Raw genomic sequence first — 22,324 nt, forward strand, 5'->3', positions numbered from 1 at the left:
TAAACATGGGTGGATTCCAAGCCCCTGACTGGTAATGTAGATAAACCTCAGAGGAAGAAGTCGATATGAATATTACACAGAGATGGAGAGAGAACATCATTTATCTTAAGCATCACAGTTTATTGAAGCACATATTATATACATTAATATACTTATCATAATATAATATCTAAACAAAACTCAACAATATCTCAGTAATAGAACTTATTTTAAGGCTTAAATATTAAAACTTGCCTTTTCATCATGAATAAAAGTAACAAAAAAAATCAAAATGCAATGCCGCCCAAATGCTCAGTTTTTGAAAATCAGAATAAATAAATGAACATTGTCTGCAAAGAATTTACATTAATTGGAATGATTCTTTATAAAGTGCTGCTTCTGTAAAGAATAACATTTTCCTTTCTTCCCTCTTGTGCATGAAAATAAATGAAAGGTTAATACTCCATATGGTAAAAAAGTCTATGCAAAAGCGGCGCTAGAATGTGATCAGGCGTGGTAAATTTTTTCATTCTAAGAAGCCAAATTACAGAATCATGCAATAGCAAATGGCACTGTCACCATGCAGGGTTACTCTACTACAATACAGTAGAGTTTGCTTAAGTCGGATATCATAACCGTTCTATTTTTAACTTCTAACCTTCAAAGTAAATTATGTTTTTCATCTTCTTTATTTTCATTATATATATGCAATACATATATAAAATAATCGTGGAAAGTATGTACTACAGTTGACAAGAGAAAATATCAAAATTTCCACGTACGTGCAACTCCGAATACGAATAAGTTGGACTAAAGATTACGGTCACAAGTCATCCAAATATTATGTGCTCTATTGTACAAGGAAAACCAGCAGAATAACTACAATGCTGCTTATCTAATACATTTATACATTAACAGTCCGAAAAGTGAATACATGTATAAGTCTATCCATCAGGCCCTCAAAAACCTCTGCTGAAAATATGGAATAGAACATCCTATTGTTCATTACTACACTTTGTTGGCACATATCGGTAATCAAATCTGGTTTTCTAGTGTTACTTATGTTGAATATAAGATTTAACAACTTAAATATGAATATTCACGCATTTATGTGTAGTCAACCTATCAATTATACATGTAAATATTGATCATATATATATATAAAATATGTTTGCCCAGCAAGTATAGACATTAAATGCATATAAAACAGAGCACCATTTATACAGAATATAATACAACACTCATTTTTGACAGTTGTAAACCACCTCCAATTTGTAGAATAAGATCTTAGTAATTTGAGCCATGCTGATTGGTACACCCGGTATGTACATATACCTATATTGTATATACTCTCATTATAAGATGCAACAGTAAGTGATAATACATAGTAATCACAGAACACTCCATATGAAATTCAATAAGTCAATTTTCCAATTCAAATTTAGAGCCAAGGTAAGCTAAATAAAAAATGTAGACCTTACTCAATTTTAGCACCAAATCATTTTCATTTGGAGCTCTGTCTCTCTCCATCTAACCATTTTTTGTTTCCAATTTTGTGCATTACATCATCATTCTTGACCATTTCACAACTACATGTACTAACCCTTAAACACAGTCTGAGATACAAACTGACAATATACGTGAACATTTATTCATTATAACATGTAAGATATATGCAGTCATAACCAATATATTTCCATACAGAACATCGAACTCAATGGTACATACAGATGTGGATCAGCCTCACAAAGTTCTATGCGTATCAATCTTCGACTTCTGAGTTACTAGTGGTAGTAGTTTGGTGATTTACTCTCTGTCGACGACCAATGCATAAACAACCGCTATTCTTTCGCTGGCGTTTAAGCGATGATATTGGTTGCTGACTGATTCGTTCGCGTTCTTCATCACGACCACGTTTCTCATAATAGTCCAATTCTTTCAGATACCTGAATAATATTCAAAACGACAAAACACATATATATCTTAAACATAAGAACGGGTTCCGCAGGTAAGTAAGCCTGACATAAAACTCAAAATATCGGAGTATTCGAATTTAAGTTTTAAAACTTTACCAAAGTGGTGGCCATCGATTCTTCACCAGATATGTTTGATTATCTGTGTGTAGCATTTTGAAGAATTTGAAATATTTGTTGTGCAAAGTCTGATAGTTGTTACACAGATATGACAGACACCAAGATGCCAGCTGGACGGCATTAAAGCACTGAAATAGAAGAATGGAAGCTCCAGGTACATCGGCTTAGAATGTTATCATTAAAGAAGTCAGAATCCTAGTTCAAAATTCCACCTGTGCAGGTTCAATCAATGCAAGGACATCTTCCATAATATTCTCTCCATCATCATGAGCTTTCATCAGGTGTTTCACAAGCATGCTCTCTAATAAAGAATGCATGCGAGGCAAACACAAGCGATTCGATAGCTCAATCAATTCAACAGGGTCAACTTCAGAGAAATCTGGACAACAGTCATCGAGATACAGGTATTCTAGTAGATATGAGAATGGCAACTGTTCCAATCCTGGCATCGGTATCTAAAATAATGAAAAAACAAAAAACTTTTTTAGAAGGATCATAAACCCATATTGAAAAATTGACATTGATATATACCAAAAAGTGTACATACCACCTCAGCTAAACTCTCTTTAAAGTTATCAGTGAACAAAGCTAACATCCAATCACAACGAGTGACAAGCAGGGCCTTGTGCGCTGGTACAAATCCATCATCCAGCTGAAAAACCACATCTAGGGACAACATAAATAGAAAGTTACATGTAAGAAACATATTGGGATACATGTGCAATGAATCCGCAGTAGGACGGATTTATCAACAATTAGTTGAATAGAATGTATAAATTAAAAGAAATAAGTTACCTGACAGAAATCCTTGCTGAATTGCAAAGTTCCACATACGTTTAAACCTCTCCTTAAAGAATTTAGCTTCCAATTCTTGATTCAGAAATGCGTTACCATCCAACATATCATTTATCATATTCACTAAATCTCTAAGTTCTAACCAAACAGCAATTTGTTTGACTTGGAGAAGTAGTTCACTAATATATGGGGCTTTCCCGGTATATAAGTAATTCAATATGTAACGGAAAACAGCTGGAGTGATATCAGAATTTAAAACTACTGCAATTTTGTGAGTTTTACTATTCTTAGCTGAGCAATCGCTACCTTCAGCGTCCAATGATTCAAATGAATAAACACATTCAAATGCGGGATGTGAGAAATTAGCAATTGAATCACTTTTATTTGACTGCGTTTGTTCTTCTTCGAGTAACTTTTGACGGTCAGAGTTTCCTTTTTGTTCTTTGTCACCATTTGCACCATAAATGCTTCCAGGCTTTGACACCATTTTAGAAATGGAGGCACGGGTAAGCTGTACTAATTGATTGCTGCAGAAAAGTTGTTGAAAAACAGAAGAAGCGGCAAGCAACATTACGCAATGAGCATAGATTCTACTTCCACGAGATATGAACACAACATCAGCAAAGTTTTCATCTAAAAGTAACTTTTCACAGTCTGATATGTATGTAGATTCTTTGACGATTATATCTGGAACAACATGCGGTGGTGGCAAGTATGGTGGCTGACATAACGGATAGTTAATACGCTTTAACTGAGGATTCCAGAATCGCATGCGCCGTCTTTCAATCAACGCTGCTCTTGTGATATTCTCAAAAAGGTGTTCAACACCGTGCTGTGTTAGTACACTTGTCTCATAATATTCAGCTCCAATATCTTTTGCTACTTCTCTCCCTTGCTCAGGTGTGATGATTTCAGACTCTTTAATTTCCCTAAAATGGAATATCAATCCTGATGTGATGAAGTTGAGATACTTTTTTTCACAACCCGTTTTACATACCAGACACAAATCATTGAAAAGATAGCATGTTATCATTTTGACACATGATAAACAATAATCGTTTCATTTGAAGATACCATATGACATTCATTATTATATCAATATCACTTACTGAAAGAAAAGTCCTTTATCCATGGCTTTAAACTTCGGGTCTTTGTACAAGTGCCGAAGATCATTTTGACATCCACAAAGCACAATAGGAGTTCCCGGACAGTAACGTTTTATCTCACAGTACCAGATATTCCAAACGTTTCTCAATGACATCGGACGAACCACAGAAAAGCATAGTAACACCACATCAGCTCTATAATCATCATAATAAATAATTTCATGTTTTTGTTATGGACTGTGAAGAAAATTACAGGGCACTAGTAGACGGGATATTCCTTTGATATGCTCCTGTTTAGTATAATCAGGGAGGTGGGAGTGAACTCCCACCTCCCTGGTATAATGGACCAAATTGCCACTGGTATTTCTTTAACCATGCAGATAGCAATCTACAATGAGCCTCAAGGAAAGGTGGGGCATAAACTATATGATTATGTCATCTAAAATTAACTATAGGGACAAGCGCTTGGGAGTTGAGTCACAAACCTTGAACAAGCAAATCTCCTGTCCTTATCATGGTAGCCAAAAGTGTCCCAAAGTCGAAGAGACACTGCAACTCCGTCAACATCACAGAAAGATAATGACAGTACCTGTAATTAATTGATCAATGCGATACTGATAATAATAATCACTGTCATGATTTCATTGTCTTTATATTAGATTAGCGGTAATATAGGCTACAGCAAAAGCGTGTTATATATCACAAATTGATTTGTGCATATCATCGTGCAGATGAAACATATCGCATTCATGTGTTCTATACAGACGCCCAACTCATACTCAAACCACTATAATCATGGAAAAATTATTTACACTTTTCACAAATGAATCTTTTTAATATGAATATTTGTTTCCTGATTCTATGCAGGGTTTATTCTCAAGTATCTGTGGTGGAAAGAATGTGGAGCAAATTTCAACACAAAACTGAATATCAGGCTGAATAATCAAATGCATACCTCACGGTCCATATTGTAGTTATCTATGGCCCATACTGTTGGAATATGGGTCTGCATTAGTTGTTCAAGGGAGTATCGAGAATGACATGCCCTTGAACAAACTAATCGCGTCTTACCAACTCCCGAATCACCGATTACGACACACTTCACCAATTCCATGTGCGGTTGGTCATACTCAGCCATAACGTCACTTATTAGTCATCTATTATGAACGGCCATCACTGTTTTACTGTCTTTCTTCTGAAAACATAATTTGTCCAACCTGTTGTCAAACCTGTAATGACTATTTTCCCTAGATTTGAAGTGTCTGATTTCACATGAAATAAGCATTCTTCTATGAACTAGTTTTTTCAAGAACAGTCTTTGGAACCTAATCGGTGCTCAGTCAAAAGTTATTGCTGACAAACAGTTTCACAAATGAACTAACCGTATTGAATGGCTATATAGGGCTACAGGTACAATACACATTTAAGCAGAAATTATTTTAACTCTTATAACAGAATAGCAGAAGTACCAGTATTTGTCACTATAATACAGGACAGATGGTTATGTTATGCTGTAAGTAAAAGCTATTTTTAGTATTGATCGGACAAAGAAATGCTAAAACATTTGGCTCGATGCCATTTTATCTAAAACATGTAAGTCCAATGCTAGTTCAAATATGATGTGTGGATGATATTTCTTTGATCAACATTGGCACATTACAGTACACTGACGCATCCGCAATTCATAATTTATTCTGTTCTGAGATTATCTTTCTATAAGCTTACCATGTTCTATCATTGATATTATTGATCACATGGCAAATAGAAAACCAATAGAGGCATTCAAATCTCAGCCAATTTATGGCAATTTTGCCAGTTCAGATTCATTACGAATGTGTGAATTTGAATTAACTTTACGTTACTAGTTTAACATGAATGGCAGATAATGTATAATGATGTCTATGACGTAAATGATACATCAATGCGATCGATTTCGTTTATGCCAGCACTGCAAATATTGATTTATTGGACCTAATCATAAAATTGCGACATCTATAGCCGCATCAAACATTGCGAGTTGTGTTATCCCCATTGTGGGACTTTGTACCCAAACAAATCAGCTTTAATCAATATGGACAAAAATACATGAATTTTTGATATGGAGTATAGACCCAAGCCAAAACACTTAAAACAATGGATTTGTGTCAAGTCAACTTGCAAAATATTATGAGTTAGCCTTAAGGCTATAGCCTATATTATAGGCTGACATATAAAGGTATTTATATATCAAAGAAAATTGAAAAGCTTTGGAAGTGGATATATTTTGCTGATGCAGAAAGTTTTGGAAGTGGATATATTTTACGGATGCGGTTATTTAGCAAACGTTATTATTCCACCTTCTATAAGATAAACTATAAAATCAAAAAATCAATACTAAGTAGGTTTGGGGTAAGGGTCAGGGCTTGGATAGAGTTACTCTAGAGAGTCCAGATGGTAGGACTCATTTTAAGTCGATTAGGATCTAGGGTTATAGTCAAAACTATTTCAAGTAATTCAGTTCGCACTCTCAGTAGTCTAGTGGGAAGATGAAGTGGTAGGCCTATTTCGGCCCGGGTTCAAATCCTGAATTGTCTGCTCTAAGTCACACCGAAAATTTTGAAAGGTATTTTATCGACATCAAGGATAATCATAATAATGGAGACATGAGTAGAAAATATCCCCTGCCTTAGTTTTCGCAATCAAAACATTAAAATGTCATTCCTACATATGTGGCCAATACATAAGCTTCAATTCAAATCAAATGCAAAATACCCTAACAAACACCAGTATGACTCGCATGAGTAGAGTAGGCCTACCTACAGACAGTTAATCATGAGTTTTACAGTCACAGACACGCGTCACCACACAACCTTAGAAAGTGACAGTTGATTGGTACAAACAAAAAGGCAACAATTGATTTAACTGCTAGAATGTGACTTAAATCGTTACCTGTTCGTTGCTTCATTTGGTAAAGTCGACTTCGAGTTCGTTTTTTGCGTTCCTTCATAAACAATTTGACAGCAGATGTCAGCTGTAAAAAGTAAATAAATAATCATACGTCACTTCTTCTTCCGGGTTAACATAAATCTCCGGTAATGGCGACGGTAACGGCTCAGAATTGGCCTTTTCTCGGGATCCGGCTATTCCACTGTCTTGCTCAAGGTCGTTGAGCCATCTGACATTTCGGGTTAAATTAAAATAGTGATAAATATTCTGGCAATTATCTGGACAAAATCATGCCTCCAAGCAATAAAAACTCTATGTGCCCTGGATGTGGCATCATTTTGAAAGAGCCATATATCAAATGTGCAGAATGTGTGAAGTCTTTGAGTATTTGTCTCCGATGTTTTGCCAGAGGAATTGAAGTTCGTAAACATAAAAGTTACCACAAATTTGAAGTTATAGTAAGTACATGTATTCCGTATCCAGGATTTATATGCATATGAAAGTAAGCTAAAGAACCAAGCAGAACGAAGCGGGAGAAATGATTTATATGTTTAGGGCTAAAAGTTCAATGTCAAAGAGTGTACACACGAATTGGTTAAGATTATTGCTGAGCTCGGCCTCAAGGCTCAAGCGCCTCAGGAGCAGATGATATCCAGCAATTTATTCCAGTCAAGTGCTGATAATTCGAGGTCGGCGCATTATTATTCAAAGTCTTTTAGGCCTACTTAATGTATTAACAAATGAAACACTATTGAATTTTTAGAAAAATGACTTCTCACTGTTCGAAGAAAAATGGACCGCCGGTGAGGAACTACATTTATTGGATGCTATATCAGAATGTGGTATTGGAAACTGGTAAGGCAAATATGGTAGCATCTGTAAAAATGATAAACTCCTAAATCAATTTAACATAAACCAAATTAATTGAAGAAATTAAATTGATTTCGGAGTTAGGCTAAACTCCATTTTGTAAAACTGGGTCCTGGCCAGGGCCTCATGTACGATATATTGTATCTGGCTAAGAAATATTGCACATTATTCTAAATATAATGTTGGGAATGCATTGTTTTATCGTGTGCATATCTTTAAAACATGTGATGCTACTGTACCTTATCATTCGTAATGTTATCTAATCTTAACAGGCAAGATGTTGCAAGTCAGCTACAAACAAAAACCAAAGAGGAATGTGAACGCCACTACAATATGTATTATATACATAATGCTAAACCGCCTTTACCAGGTAAGTGCATGTTCTATGTATTAAATCGTCCTTTGTAATGAGTAATTATTTGCTAGATTTGCATGGTTTTACAATTTACAATTCAATGAACGGTTTACACATTTTTCAGAAATGCCAGATCCCATCATTAGTTATCCACCACCTGCGATTGTTTTCAAATGTAAGTACTCAAGTGTTTCGTTCATGTACAAAAATTTATATCATATTTGACCGGTAGATCATGTTTTATTCCTTTAAAAGTATCTGAGGATCCACCACGACCACCGGATGGTTCTATGATGCAGATGGATATGTCTGGTTATATGGCAGCTCGAGGTGATTTTATGGTTGAACCATGCAATTATGCCGAATCAGAATTAAAAGATATTGAATTCACTGACGAAGATAGCGATGACTGTGAAACTCAACTTAAATTAGCCGTTGTGGAAAACTACTGGCAAGTGTTGAAAGAGAGACAATGGAAGAAAAAGTGAGTTTTTCTGAATTTAAGTGGGATAAATTAGTTACACTTAGATTCACTTAATTTTTCACTTTTCTCTTGTTTTTATCTTGTAGAATCATAAGAGATTTTGGGCTTATCAATATCAAAAAAGTTATGGGTAATTATTTTGGTGTACGCCATTAGATACCTAATGTATAGCATTATGAAAAATAGCGCAGCATGCTTAATGTATTGATGTACGGTATGCTTTGATTTCAGCCCAGTATAAACGCTTCGATCCAACCATCAAGACATATCTGGACAGACTTTTGCCTCTCTTGAGACTTTTGTCTCCTGTTGATGCAGATATGTATTTAGAAACACTCCATTGTAAGTAAAATATCATTCATGTAACAAGTTAGTATTCATTTTACTATTTGGACATTTTATGGTCTGTAAATCCTTGATTTTAACGAAGGATATATATATTTCTGTAGATGAAGTTCAGTTAAAGAACGAGATCAGAAAATTGCAAGAGTACAGAGAAAATGGCATAACACGAATAAGACTCATACACCTGTACGAGTCATTAAAACAACGTCGCAAAGAAGAAAGTGAAAAACCAAAATTTACTACTGAAGTAATGAATCATGTAGAGGTACGTGGAAACTAATTACATCCGAATGGAACTGGTCATTTATATCATTTATATAATTTATTGTTTGTTCTCCAATTAATAATTTAAGTACACAGTTCAGCAGGACGGTACTTTTTTCGCTAAGCTGCATAGAGTTTTTACTAATTTTGCATTGTTTGAACATAGAGAGATGGAGCTTGTCAACAATGGTTACAGAAATCTTTAGCTTCTGAAGATGGTCAAGTCCCTATACCACCTATGAGTAAGTATTGCTAACTTTTCATCGAATGATGGAAACAACATTTTTTACTTACCGGTAATGGAAACTATGTATTACTTTCAGCTCGTCGAAGTGCAGCTCCTTTAGATGTGATAGGATTACCTGGTTATGATAAACTGTCAACCAAAGAAAGAGAGGTCAGTACTAATGAGTTAACAGAACCTATTAAATGAACTACATGCATGTATACCATAGTAAATTGCTTAAATTTATGTCATTCTCATTCTCTTCATCCACAGATTTGTTCCAAATTCCGCTTGATTCCGAAATCATATCTGGATTTTAAAGAACTATTGATAAACGAATGTCGTAAACACGGATATCTCAGATTAGCTCAGGCTCGACAACTAATAAAAATCGATGTCAATAAAACTCGCAAACTGTTCGATTTCCTTGTAGAAGAGGGAGAAATCAATAAAGAACCGACATAAATGATAAATAATATATAACTGTGTCTCAAGCTTTCATTCATATGGGCATATTTCCAAATCTCCATCGAAATTATGGCGAGAATCATGTGGGCAATGATTTGCTTATTCTGTCTAGGCAGTAAGCATGTGTTGCTCGTTAGTTTATCCTCATAACGAATACAAGATGGAAGAAACTCCAAAAGAGTATGAATTGTTTGTACATATACATATGTTTATTATACAAGTTACAGCGCATTTGTGTCACACAGGGCTCCCAATAATAATCTTTAATACGTATGATTAATAGTCATCACAGAAAACGTACTAATTATTTCTAACTTTATTACCATGATTTTCTATGATTCTACAATATCCAAAACATCACCCAGCTAGAAGAGAATTTGGCAGGAGTTGACCAAGCATAGCATTTCATATAAGCTGAGCATAATATCAAAGATGAAATTGGCAGCAATGTCATGCAGGATCCCTATCTTTGAACTTAGGTATATTTTAGCGATTTTTTATATTATTGTGTCCACATTGCATTAAGATTTTAACTGATATTTCTGTGAATATAAATTTCAACGTAAATATATGTGAACTTGCATTTTGAATATTTCAACCAACAAGCAACAGGTTTAACATTAAAAAAGAAATTACGTTAATATAACCATAGCACATTTCTTGTGATTTTCTGGTTAGAATATTAAAGGAAAAATCTACAAAATTAGAGAACTCATTTTAAAACCAATTTAGGTCCGAAATATCGGACAATAAGTCTATGAAAAAAATGGAAACAATCAATTCTTCACTGTGGCAAGACATGATGATGGTATGATCACTCTGCACTGATGTTGCACTAAGTACCTGAATATCAATTTCTATTACATGTATATGGAACTGCTGTTAACTTTTAGAACTAATATAAACCTAGTTACAATGACTAGTTCCTTCTTGATGACAACTGGCTTTTTCTATTCTACTCCAGGAGTTATTAATTGCATCATTACAAGTTCTTAATTTGGTAACATTTCATGGTTCATAGATATAAATGCATGAAGTCATTGTCACAATGCAGTTGTTATCCAATAATGATCTATCTATATCTAGCAGTAAAACAACATATAACCACGTAATATACCACTGTTTTATCTGGTGATTGAGGCAAAAGCAAACTAAAATTGAAGCCAGGGCGATGTTTATGGTACAATAAATCATTTGCATATTCATTGGTCTATCTATGAACAAGTCTTAAATTGAGCTTCGGCAAACACTGTTCTTATTATGTTTAATCATGGAAGTACAGTACAGAATATCCCCAGTTAGATACTCCCGAGAGAAGATACATATGAAGCAAACACATTGCTGTAGCCATGGATGTATGAACTAGTTTATACATCCATGCTGTAACTGTATTGAATGACGAGCACTACTGTAATACCCATCACACAAACAAACATATCGTACATACATTTTGTATACAGGTCTAATTCCACAAAACCAATAAGAGACTCTTTTAGTTGCACCTTGATCTGAATCTTATTAATATAACATCATGGAATCGGCCCAAAACAAAGTAATTCATTTTTGTATAATTTTTCCAACATGCAGAAGACTATTGAGAGTTTTTTAAACTCTTGATAATTTCCATTATAAATCTTTAAGGACTAGACAATGTTCACTTTAGTCAGTCAATATATACAAATACATTATTAATCCAAAATATCCATTGTATGTGACTCCAGTACCTTAAAGGTACGTGTTCCAGTCAGCAACATAAATCAATGCACGCCCATAACTTCAAAAGCAAATCTCCCAAATCAGCATCATCCAAATAGTACATATCCATTACACCTCAGATTTGAAATTAACTACAGACTACACTTTTCAAAGAGACAGTAAAGTTAAGTCCCAGAGATGCTGTATTATGAAGTAAGCAATACCTTTTACAAACCTAAAGATTCGATAACAAATTTGGGTTAAAGTAAGGCATACTCCACCGAATATAACCGTACTACAATATCTATCATATAAGTATATACCATCACAGTTTAACAAGGCATCATTAATGCCTCTTGGGATGACTCAACCATAGTCTCAGCGGTGTTATTGTTGCCTGAAAGGTTTCTGAAACAGCTACGGCATACACGGACTGGTTCCCAGAGTTGTTGCGTTGGAATCGAAGTGAAATAATCAGTGCACTGTCCACAAAATACTTTACCACAGTTTCTACAACAAATAACTCTCAAATTAAAACCAAACTGCACGTTTTAAAACCAAATTAAAATGATTTGTTTTGATAAGTTGCACATACACAAGTAAGTCATTTTCGTGTATTACTGAACTTATTGATAAAGTAAACATTTGACCTCATTAGATCAGGGTTTTATTACATTTCATGCTGATTTGACACTTCCTTTTGGACCATTCAAAGGCACCAAATATGTAAACAATAATGGAACTAAAGGTCAAATGTAAAGCCCAACAATCATCATCTACAGTTTATATATTACTGCAAACAGCCTTAGCCATTTATAAACAATGATAGCGCCATACCCATAACCATTAATTGTGAGAAAGAAAAGCAGGTTGTTTAAAGCGGGTACCAATATCTTAATTGGTAAGATAGTTATCAGAATACTTATCACTAGATTTATAATTGGTGGTAAGAAAATCCACAACCAGTATCAACTGTTATCAGCCAAGTTTTATCCAGCAAGAGTATTATAGAATTTGGAAAATTGACACAATTCTATTGGCGGGTAAACATCAGAGATATTTTTCAGACTTGATAGGATAGAAGTTTGACACAACAATTGTTGTTAAATGCAAAAAGAAATAAAACCATTTCTTTGCAAATCAGAAAATATTCATTCAGCTTAAACGATGAAATATCACCATAATTATGTAACCAAATCTAACTATGACCATAACATAGAGCATTTCTAAGCACGACAGAATCAAATCATCCAAAAAAGAAATAAGGAAACCAATAGTATCAAGACTATTTGTCAATACCTGTTTTTTGATTCGCAAAAAGAAATGGCTTCAAGAAAAGGAGTTATTCATGCAAAAGACTTACAAGAAGCCACATGGACTTGCCTGCAGTGATGCTTTCGTCGGACAACCCAGAATTCACCCTGACAACCAGCACAATGTGTAACGGCATGATCAGGCACCCATAACGTCATACGAGCATCTTTCTCATCGATATGTTCCCACGACAGATCTGAGGCAGCTGTACTGCCGTTACCGAGGGATTGCAACTCCCCGCTGCCAGTAGATTCAGGCAGAGACGACTGAAAATATTCCAAATGCATTTTCAATACTGGTAGATCTGAAAACAGTGTACTTTTATATTGAGTGTTATCAATCTCATCAAATGGTACCGGTAGGCAATTAAAATATACCGGTGTTAAAAAGAATTACTATTGGTTGATTACGTTTTCATTTACTCAAAAATAATAAAATCCTGAAGAGAAATGACTGAGAATATTATTTACCATGTCATCGTTATTTTCAGTAGCAAGTCGACCATTACATCCCGAAGCATACTGATATAAAGCGACTTTTGCAGCGCGCAATTGTCGCTCTAATGTCTCTATACGATGTACATATTCACATTCCATCTGATGCAAACGAATCTGTACGGGATCATCATTCACAGTCAAACCATCGATGTCCAACTGACGCGTGATTGCCGCATTGTTACGATAAAATCGTGGCTCCGATATCTACGGATATAAGTCAAACATATATTGTTTTTTTCTTTCATGTATCAAATTACATAGAACGCTAGAATAGATTCAGATTCAGTATAATTATTGATTACAAAGCAGAGCTTGTACGTACCTTACTATCAGCACTAGGAGTGGCTGGACACGATGAGCATGGAGTGTGTGAATTGTTAGGAGTCGAGTTAGCTGAATCAGTACGCGAACTACCCTTACTGGATACTTCACGCGAGCCATCACTTTGCGAGCTACGAGAAGATCGCGTACCATTATCTACTACGGGACCTAACGTCAATGTTAGATCATTCACTTTTAAGCTTTGTCCGTTAAAATGAAATTTCTCATTTAGATTGATATTAACATGCGAATCACTGATATCTGTTGTACTGGTACTGATACTAGTACCCAGACATTTACGTTCAATAAGTTCATTAATATTTGGCTCAGAACAACAGCCATTTTGTCGCGGAGACAAGACGGTGTTTTCTTTAATAATAGTCCTAGCAATACTATCGCTTTTAGTGTCTTTAATATTAATGATTGCATCTTCAGTGAGCGTGTCTGTGGAGCTTTCTATAGCTTGTCCCACATCAGACTCCACTGTATACACACTATCACAGTCCACACATTTATCACTGGCAATATCACATTGTCCGTTTGGCACGATACCATTTTCCTTTCTAACACCTGTCTCTAATGTACCATTTTCTAGGATATTTCCGTTAGAAATCGAATGTTCGTCATCGTTTAGAAAACCATTTTCTAGCACATTTTGTTGAGATAGATCTTGCTCCGTATCGCTATCGTTCGGACTAAATTCCTCCGGTATTTGAATCGTAGAATCTCCTTCCGAAGCCGTCTCCGATTCCCCGTTCATTTGATGATCACTTGCGTCTGGTTTCAGCGTGATTTCGCTCAAATGCTTCTCAAATTTTGCTGACTCCTCGTTGGCGTTGATCTCGAGACGTTCGACTTCAGTTTGAAGGAGAAATTTCGGATCTCTGTGGTCGGAACTGAGGTTTGGGTCAGATGATGTTCTTGTTAGATTACTCGTATGTTCTAATGCTGCAACAATGTCGTCGCATGATCGAGTTTTTGGCAATAAATTCTGTTCCTTTCTGTCATCAGTGGTACTGTCTGGGGTAAGTGGTGGAGCACTCATGTCAAGAATGTCCGTCATGGGGGCAGTATTAGCCAAGTAAACTGCATTCCACAGTAGCATGTCTCTTACGTGATATGCAGGACGCAGCACCTGGAAATTTTAATGAACCATCGGATGAATTTCCAATTAATAACAATGAGGAACATCAAAACATGTTTTTCTATATAAATTTATCGATATACTAACCTGAGTATTATTCCTGGAGTACAAATAGTTTGTAATCTTCCAGGGTTTATGTTTGAGCAGAGACCAGAATGAGAATGAACGGGATTTCACGTTTTCTTTCTCGCGTTCCATGACGGTGTTGCACAGAAACGTTCCGAATAAACATGAATAAGTGTGATAAACGAGTTTACACTGGAAAACATGAGAAAACAAAACATCGAGAAAGTTGTCATTGTGGAAGACAGGAGATGATGATAATTTGAGTTTGAGAGATGTCCTACGTACCAAGAATGCTTCATTGAATTCGAAGGCACAAGGGAACTGTTCCACTAGTTGATGAATGCAGTCTAACCATTGGATAAACACTGGACACCTTTCATTTACATCATCACTACCTAAACCTTGGCCACATCTATCACTGAACTTGTGACCAAACTCCAACCATTCTCTTTCGACCAATATCTGAAAACCCTGTAACAACAATATTAATTCATTATTTATACTGCCAATACAAATAGGGAACAGCGGAGGCCTTTTTTCGATGTTGCACTATACCTCTATGGTCCTATAGAATGGGTCTAACATGATTTCGGCTAAGGCAACAATCTGTGGAGTGCGATCCCAGCCATCTGAGCAATGAACGACAACGGGACGAGCTTCTAAATTGACAGCATTCACGACCGTTAGTGCCGACTTCATCAGTCCCGAAATATGGTGCAACCATTTAGTATTTTCTAATGCAGAGAGCCATGAACTGAAAATACATTACACAACTATAGATACATCTGGAATAAATACATATTATGATTAATATCATGATCATGTTTTCATAGATAGGGCATTAACCTTTTACACTAGGGCTTGGGATAAAAAATGCATTAAAAATGCAATTAAAAATGCTTACTTAGCTTGTTCAGGTCCCGAGGCACACAGAGTTCTCATTGCCTGAAAACTCTTCCTGATTGTGTGTATATTTGCCAAACTCATGAACTGTATCTCGCAGTTCGGGTAATACTCTGGACATTCACATCCTCCACCTTTCGCTCGGTTAGCCACAGCAGCAGTGTAAGACCGAGCATCGATTATCAGCAATTTCTGCAGCTGAGCTGTTCGATTCCCACCTGCAAATTACATAGGAGAAAAGAAAACATCACATAAAACTTGAAGATATCAAAGGTGTGTATTTTCATGTGACACAACTAAAAAAAAAGCCTCAACCCTTTCAGTGCTGACTAATTGATACCCGAAAGTGCTGGAGATAATTTGTAAATTTCTAAAAATTCCACCCAGTATGTTGAATAATGGGTTTACTGCTTTAGTGCATCTACACCATGACGCGGTGAGTCCTTAGTTACTAATAGATCGCCATCTTCCAAAAGGGATAAAAACTAATTGCTAATTACATTGATACACTACAATGTGGTTTACTAGCAAAGTCCATCACCGGTACATACACCGCACTGGAAGGGTTAATACTTAGAAATAAGCGCACCGGCGTGTCCATTGGCAATGGAACCATTGCTTGCACTTTTCAATTGGTTATTATCTTCATCCCCTCGATTTTCAGCGCACGCTTTAGCGATAGCCTGTAATAAGTCTTCGTCTTCCGTTCGTCGCCAGCCTAACCAACCGACTTCAGGCTGACTACATCGACCGATTATAGCCCCGGTACGTCTGTCTCTACAATGAATTACATAACAAAGAACGTTTAATCCAGCTCAATAAGTAGACCTAATTGCGACAATTGACACCTCGATAAAACCATATTATCTTAATAACAATAACGTGACAAGTTCGATAATTCTTATCAAGTAAATGGCACCGAATAACTGTTACAGGTCCTATTTGTTACAAGGTCCAGTATCAAATTAGGTCTATCAGCTAATAACACAACCATCAAAATACGCAGCATAGGAAAGTATTCCATTAGTCCTATATTTCGTCCATAAATCTTACCTCCAAACAACAGATGGAATACGCTTAGATGATCGAAATGAAACAACATTCTCTAAATGTTTTTCATCAACTGATGATGGTACTATGTGATACTGTGGATATGTATTGCATACTCTGTAATTAGAAAATAAACCATCGTAAAAAAGAATTTATCCGCATAAATACTATGCACTTTTACTATGCACTTCTAGTCGATGCATGTTAAGCTAATAAATAGGTTAATTAAACAAATATTACTTGTAATCCTCATTCCAGTAACTAATTCTCCAGGCACCTTTCAGATCGAAACCCATTCGCTCTACCTCCTGACCAAAACTATAGGCGTAATCATCACCTACATGTAGGAAAAATTGTTTTTTACAATATCATTCGAGCATCAACAGAAAAACGAAATACGCTAGCTTTTTTTCGCATAAACCCTGCACAGTCTGCACGTGCCGTTGAGACAGAATCAGTCCCTCGAGGCAGGGTTCTCTAGACCATTGTTATTCAGACAGGTTCGTGTGTTCCTTTTTTTATGAAAGTTATCTACGATTTATATCATTGTTACAGTGAGAACAAAAAATCTTAATGAATGCTTTCAAAGTGAGCCAACAATGCTATGCGCAATGTGGTCTATAGATCTATATTCTACAAAAAAATAATTTTGAAATATTGTTTTGGAATTTTTTCAGTTAATAATCATTATTTAGAATTTTCGTTATACTAAACACCAGCGTGGGCTAAAGTTGATGTTAGCAGTGGTATATGAATTTAGGCAGTTTCATTTATGACAGTCAATCTATGTCACAGATGGTATTCCATCTGTCATAACGCAAACATTAATTGTATATAGCAGTTTGCCAGTACTTCCATATGAATTAAACACTTCAGTTAGATAGTAGCATTTCAAACCGACCTAATCACGAGTCTGAAGACCGTTCTATGATCTCTCCATGGCAAACAAATTCAGTTATGCAATTTCATAATAAGCAACAATGGTTTACTGAGAATAGGGGAACACTACTTAACTGGGACAGCGGATTCAATTTAGGCTTGAATTATCTAACTTTAATGCTTTCATATAGGCCTATATCCAAATATTGCCTAGACTCTATAAATACTTTCTTCATAATATTATGCAATCTTATATCCTTGTTATAATTACAGCTTTAGTAACTCATGTAGTAAGAACCAGTAGTGAGTGACCCCGATCAGTTGAATAGAAATTACGTTGACAGATTTCGAAACATGTTTCCTATTTTTACCTTGCAGTAAACAGGCGTAATCTTCTGTATCCGAGATACACCTATGGTCCTGACAATAGGCGTAGAATCGAAATGCAAATACATCATCAATTTTTCTGGGAGGATCCAAAGCATAGCTCAGTCTTTTATACCACTCCATACATAATTCATTCGTTGAAAATGTGCACCTAGAATGCAAGAAACCAAGAGCAAAAAAGTCAAAACCGAAAGAAGCCAATCGAATTCCTGGTAATTGAACAGATTTTAACATAATAAATAAATAAACGCATCGGTCTTAACCGATCGCGATAAAGATGGCCTTACCTTATGACTCGGGCATCTTTGCAATAAACATGTAAGAAGAAGATATCTCGGCATTCAATCATCTCGATAAGTCCCAGTGGAATATTGATGAATGAATCCGCATAACAAACAAGCAGACGAAAGTTTGATAATGTGATCGTCCCGTCCGACGTGCGGCCCAGATATGTGACATTCTCTCCGACTAGAGGTGGAAATGGGATCTGTAATGACTTGTCATCGGAAATAGTCTCACGTTGCGGGTAAATCTCGCGAGCCTGCACATATTCAAGACTGCTTTCTTCCTGGTATGACTGCAAAATGCAACACGTTACTTGTTATCATACATACAAGAAATTTGCCTTATCCAACAATAAATTCAAATTCACAGCACGCATTTATCTATGCACTAAAGCCTTGTAGGACTGACCCAAGATCAAAATACCCAATAGATAATATAGCTCACACATGTCAATAACTGGTCCACCAATTCTACTCGTCCTATGTCCACCCAAAGATACTCATAACAAGATATAATGCTGACCATTGGCATCTTTGCGTCGAATATGTCTGATTTCATTATTCTACCCTTTGACGATAAATAATTTTTCACAATACGTATTTCAAAATAATTTCCTATAGTAATCAGTCCACATGCTGAGTAATACACGAGCATATGTTGCATAACATTTTCCACATATCCTACTGGTTAGAGCAAAGTTCATCGACTATCCCGCATGTTTGTCTGGTTTCATGCGACATAGTTTTCTTTTTAAATCAACCAATCAATTACCATAAACTTTCCCATATTTTCATGAAACTAGTGGGCACTGAGTTTGAACCAGGCCCGATATAACCGTTAGCATGAATCAACTTGTTTCAACTATTGCTGACCTGATATTTTTAAACCTGTATATATATATATAAACAGTAAGATGGCTGAACTAAAAGTTCAACTTCTTAGAAAATGTTTCGAGTTTAGTCTATTGTAGACATAGCTAGGCTTCATATTATTAGTAAAACAGCAATAAAAAGAATATCTTAGGTAGGCCTTACAGGTAACAAAATTCTATAACTCACCATGTTTTCACATTATCCGATGACAAAATGTAGAGTATAAGAATCAATCAGCCAAAACCTGCATAAAAAAGATTGAAAAAAAGGATTTCATCGAATCATTTATCAATCAGACAGAATAGATTCGTTTTTCTAGAAAAAATCTGGTTTTGCCAGAAATAACTTATAAGGCCTATCACTGCAGTTCTAGTGTATGTGTGCTGACAATAAGGGAGGCTAAAAATAAACACAAAATTCCAAGGATATTATCCTGTCCTTTATTATACGATATACGGTATTGATAAAGATAAAAAGAGCCCTAGTATAATTAGGGTTAGGGTTCGTTTGAGGCCTAGGCTAATCATTTTTGAATATGTCTGACATTTGAGACATAAAATAATGAAGTCCAATATTAATCAAATAAATACCAATTGATATTTGTAAAATATGTTAGGCCCTATTGCATGCTTATGTATTTCGACACTAAGGTGAATATTATCAGTTCAAGGTTGCGTGGAGTCATTTGTTTACATTTGCACTAATTGCGTTTAAACTGGCAGGCAGATTGTAGACGTTAGTCTGAATACCAGATGATGTACAGATTCCTACGCGTCTGAAGCCTAACTGTGAAACTGTTGTTTCTTGTAATGCAGCTTTTTATCAAATAAATTAAATGGTTACTTGCTTGACCTTGAAAATGTGTTAATATTAATATTTATATTTTTGATGATATATTCGGAAATCTAAAAATTCATTGATTTGAATTTGTGTTAGGCTAGAATTTGATATCAAACGTTTTGATCCCTAAATTATAATCTGTTGAAAAACTTATTGATTTGGCAATAATTAATTAGGAATCAATATCTTTAAAATTCTTTGAAATAAGAATTAAATCCACCAATAAACACATTGTGGCAGCTTTAGACTTTGTTCACTTCCAACTGTATTTTGACAAGGCGACTAAGCCTACATACTGTCCTCTAAGTTTTGCGGTTCCCCAGATTACGCAGATAGGAACGTTTTCTGCCTCTGTACGGACTACAAAATAGATAGACAATTCAATTCAAAAATCTCTTTATTATACTGATACACCCTTTAGGGGTCGAGACGCAGACAGTCAGTAATTCAGTTAAATCTACACGAGAGGTGCATTGGATTTTGGATCAAGGAGTAGAGTTGCACAATGGAAAATAAAGGCTAGGCCTAGATGGCGAACTCAGTGAATGTTTTATTGTACATTTTGCAGTAATATTTCATCATTTTCAACACACCGACAAGGGCAAGAGGAAAGCCCATATTCGTGGTGGTGGTCTTTGACAGATCTCAACGGTCAGATCATCACCAGACCTGGTCATCAGCTACTCGACCCTTAGCGCCCTTGTGTAACTGACCAAAATTGTGATTGTCAATTTGGGGACAGACAGGCGTTATTAGCCGATGGACAGTGCTATTACAGAGCATCACTAACAAAACACAATAACAGTTCAGCAGTGTAAGGTGTTATAAATTTCAATTTTACTCGAACGGAACGTCGTGTTTTGAACTTGAAGAACCCTACCTCGCTCTCCCTTGTCCGAACGAGGTCGAATTTAATCCAGAATAAAACCCCCTCTCTATTCAGTCGGGGGTCTGAAAGCTACCATATCATGATCCAGCGTAAATAAACGCCGAAATAAACGAGTAAATTGCAATTTCACCCTATTTTGACCCGGATCTCAGCAAAGATGGCGATCTGTCAACAACAAGTGACGTCATTGTGGGAGGTGCAGATCATGTGACCTCTATTTGTGTGTAGAGGGCGTAAAAAGCACGTGGTATTTGTTTATGTTATACACTATCGCTAAAGAGATAGATGGCGCCTTAGTGAATAGTGTAGTGTTCATAAACTAGCCAAAAAGAATTTTGTTTTCAATGTGAAGACTTTAAACTTGCCAGCCGATCTAGGTTTTCCTCTTTGTTTTCGTATCTATACCATATAGCCTTCTTTGATGGTTAATAATGATATGATATATGATATGATATCTCCACTCAATTTACCCGATTGCCTTCGTTCTTGCTTGATCCTATGCCATACTAAAAATTACCACTTTTCTCGACGAATATCATCTATTGCAGAATTATGTAGATCATCGCGCAGTAGCAACTACATTTGTGTTTGGAACCTTCTTTTTAGACTTGCGTTTGAACCTGAACTACTAAGTGTGTGAATCTACAATTCTTGGAAATTATGAGAAAACGAAGCTCAATCAGCCTCGTTTAAGAATTTAAAACTTTCATCATTCCGGCCCTTGAGGAACTTTTATATTTTTCTTACCATACGTAGGCCTATACATATTCTGTGTACAGTGTTGTTGTTTTCGTTCTTCTCTGTCAGAAATTGTTTATCTTTTATTCTATACTATGTTTTATAATTGTAAATACATTTCGTGACTCGTTGAGGTGTGTGTTCCTTTCATCTCCTTTCGAAATTTCTTCTCAGGCAATGGAAAATCCATTCATTCCCCCAGAGATTCCCTCAGAGAAAAAAGTTCTGATACTACTCCCCCGAAAATACTAATCGACTTCAGTTCAAACTTGAGGAAGCGACTCCTGTAAACCTCTTATTCACCGATTCTTACTGCGAAGCTTCACTTAGAGGTTACATCGGCCTCCATTTGGTGTCAAGTGTTAAGGTGTTCTGGGGCTAACGTGATAGTAAAACTACGCAATAAATCGCGAGAGAGAAATGAAATATAAGTCCCACAATCACGAGTTCGAAAGAGATTTTAAAACATCAAAACTATAAAAAATTAGTAAAACCTCGAATTTTCGGTTTTATTCTAAAAACCATTTTCAAGAG

At 35.8% G+C, this 22,324-nt stretch overlaps 3 protein-coding genes across 3 annotated transcripts; 1 reads left to right on the forward strand and 2 right to left on the reverse strand.

The window, feature by feature from the left end:
- Positions 1 to 184: 184 nt before the first annotated feature.
- On the reverse strand, positions 185 to 6,987 carry LOC141898742 (rho-related BTB domain-containing protein 1-like). The gene is made up of 9 exons (XM_074784810.1): positions 6,902 to 6,987; positions 4,929 to 5,168; positions 4,459 to 4,562; positions 3,977 to 4,168; positions 2,868 to 3,796; positions 2,620 to 2,738; positions 2,285 to 2,527; positions 2,052 to 2,200; positions 185 to 1,925 (listed from the first exon to the last, which is right to left on the reverse strand). The coding sequence occupies exons 2-9, from the start codon at positions 5,109 to 5,111 to the stop codon at positions 1,742 to 1,744; spliced, it is 2,103 nt and encodes a 700-aa protein (XP_074640911.1). The 5' UTR covers positions 5,112 to 5,168; positions 6,902 to 6,987; the 3' UTR covers positions 185 to 1,741.
- Positions 6,988 to 7,126: 139 nt separating this feature from the next.
- On the forward strand, positions 7,127 to 9,907 carry LOC141899066 (transcriptional adapter 2-alpha-like). Its single transcript, XM_074785219.1, has 11 exons — positions 7,127 to 7,356; positions 7,662 to 7,753; positions 8,041 to 8,138; positions 8,248 to 8,298; positions 8,379 to 8,607; positions 8,694 to 8,737; positions 8,839 to 8,949; positions 9,057 to 9,217; positions 9,383 to 9,458; positions 9,540 to 9,613; positions 9,716 to 9,907. Exons 1-11 carry the CDS (start codon positions 7,189 to 7,191, stop codon positions 9,905 to 9,907), a joined length of 1,296 nt encoding a protein of 431 aa, XP_074641320.1. The 5' UTR covers positions 7,127 to 7,188.
- Positions 9,908 to 10,104: 197 nt separating this feature from the next.
- Positions 10,105 to 18,984, reverse strand: LOC141898341 (phosphatidylinositol-3,5-bisphosphate 3-phosphatase MTMR3-like). The gene is made up of 14 exons (XM_074784191.1): positions 18,896 to 18,984; positions 18,454 to 18,743; positions 18,151 to 18,317; positions 17,141 to 17,237; positions 16,904 to 17,017; positions 16,440 to 16,627; positions 15,852 to 16,068; positions 15,503 to 15,701; positions 15,233 to 15,418; positions 14,969 to 15,139; positions 13,739 to 14,872; positions 13,390 to 13,620; positions 12,989 to 13,185; positions 10,105 to 12,115 (listed from the first exon to the last, which is right to left on the reverse strand). Exons 1-14 carry the CDS (start codon positions 18,980 to 18,982, stop codon positions 11,938 to 11,940), a joined length of 3,456 nt encoding a protein of 1,151 aa, XP_074640292.1. The 5' UTR covers positions 18,983 to 18,984; the 3' UTR covers positions 10,105 to 11,937.
- Between the last annotated feature and the right edge of the window lie 3,340 nt (positions 18,985 to 22,324).

The sequence above is a fragment of the Tubulanus polymorphus genome, chromosome 2 (genome assembly GCF_964204645.1).
Source record: "Tubulanus polymorphus chromosome 2, tnTubPoly1.2, whole genome shotgun sequence".
Lineage (NCBI taxonomy): Eukaryota > Metazoa > Nemertea > Palaeonemertea > Tubulaniformes > Tubulanidae > Tubulanus > Tubulanus polymorphus.

Coding starts and splice junctions, on each gene's coding strand:
- LOC141898341 (XM_074784191.1), bottom strand. CDS start 18,982: ATGCCAATGGTCAGCATTATATCTTGTTATGAGTATCTTTGGGTGGAC. Junction 18,318..18,453: donor AAAGATGCCCGAGTCATAAG/GTAAGGCCATCT, acceptor CTTGCATTCTAG/GTGCACATTTTCAACGAATG. Junction 15,419..15,502: donor CATTCTATAGGACCATAGAG/GTATAGTGCAAC, acceptor TTGTTGTTACAG/GGTTTTCAGATATTGGTCGA.
- LOC141898742 (XM_074784810.1), bottom strand. CDS start 5,111: ATGGCTGAGTATGACCAACCGCACATGGAATTGGTGAAGTGTGTCGTA. Junction 2,528..2,619: donor AAGAGAGTTTAGCTGAGGTG/GTATGTACACTT, acceptor TCATTATTTTAG/ATACCGATGCCAGGATTGGA. Junction 1,926..2,051: donor AATCGATGGCCACCACTTTG/GTAAAGTTTTAA, acceptor AATATTATTCAG/GTATCTGAAAGAATTGGACT.
- LOC141899066 (XM_074785219.1), top strand. CDS start 7,189: ATGCCTCCAAGCAATAAAAACTCTATGTGCCCTGGATGTGGCATCATT. Junction 7,754..8,040: donor GAATGTGGTATTGGAAACTG/GTAAGGCAAATA, acceptor TAATCTTAACAG/GCAAGATGTTGCAAGTCAGC. Junction 8,738..8,838: donor CAATATCAAAAAAGTTATGG/GTAATTATTTTG, acceptor CTTTGATTTCAG/CCCAGTATAAACGCTTCGAT.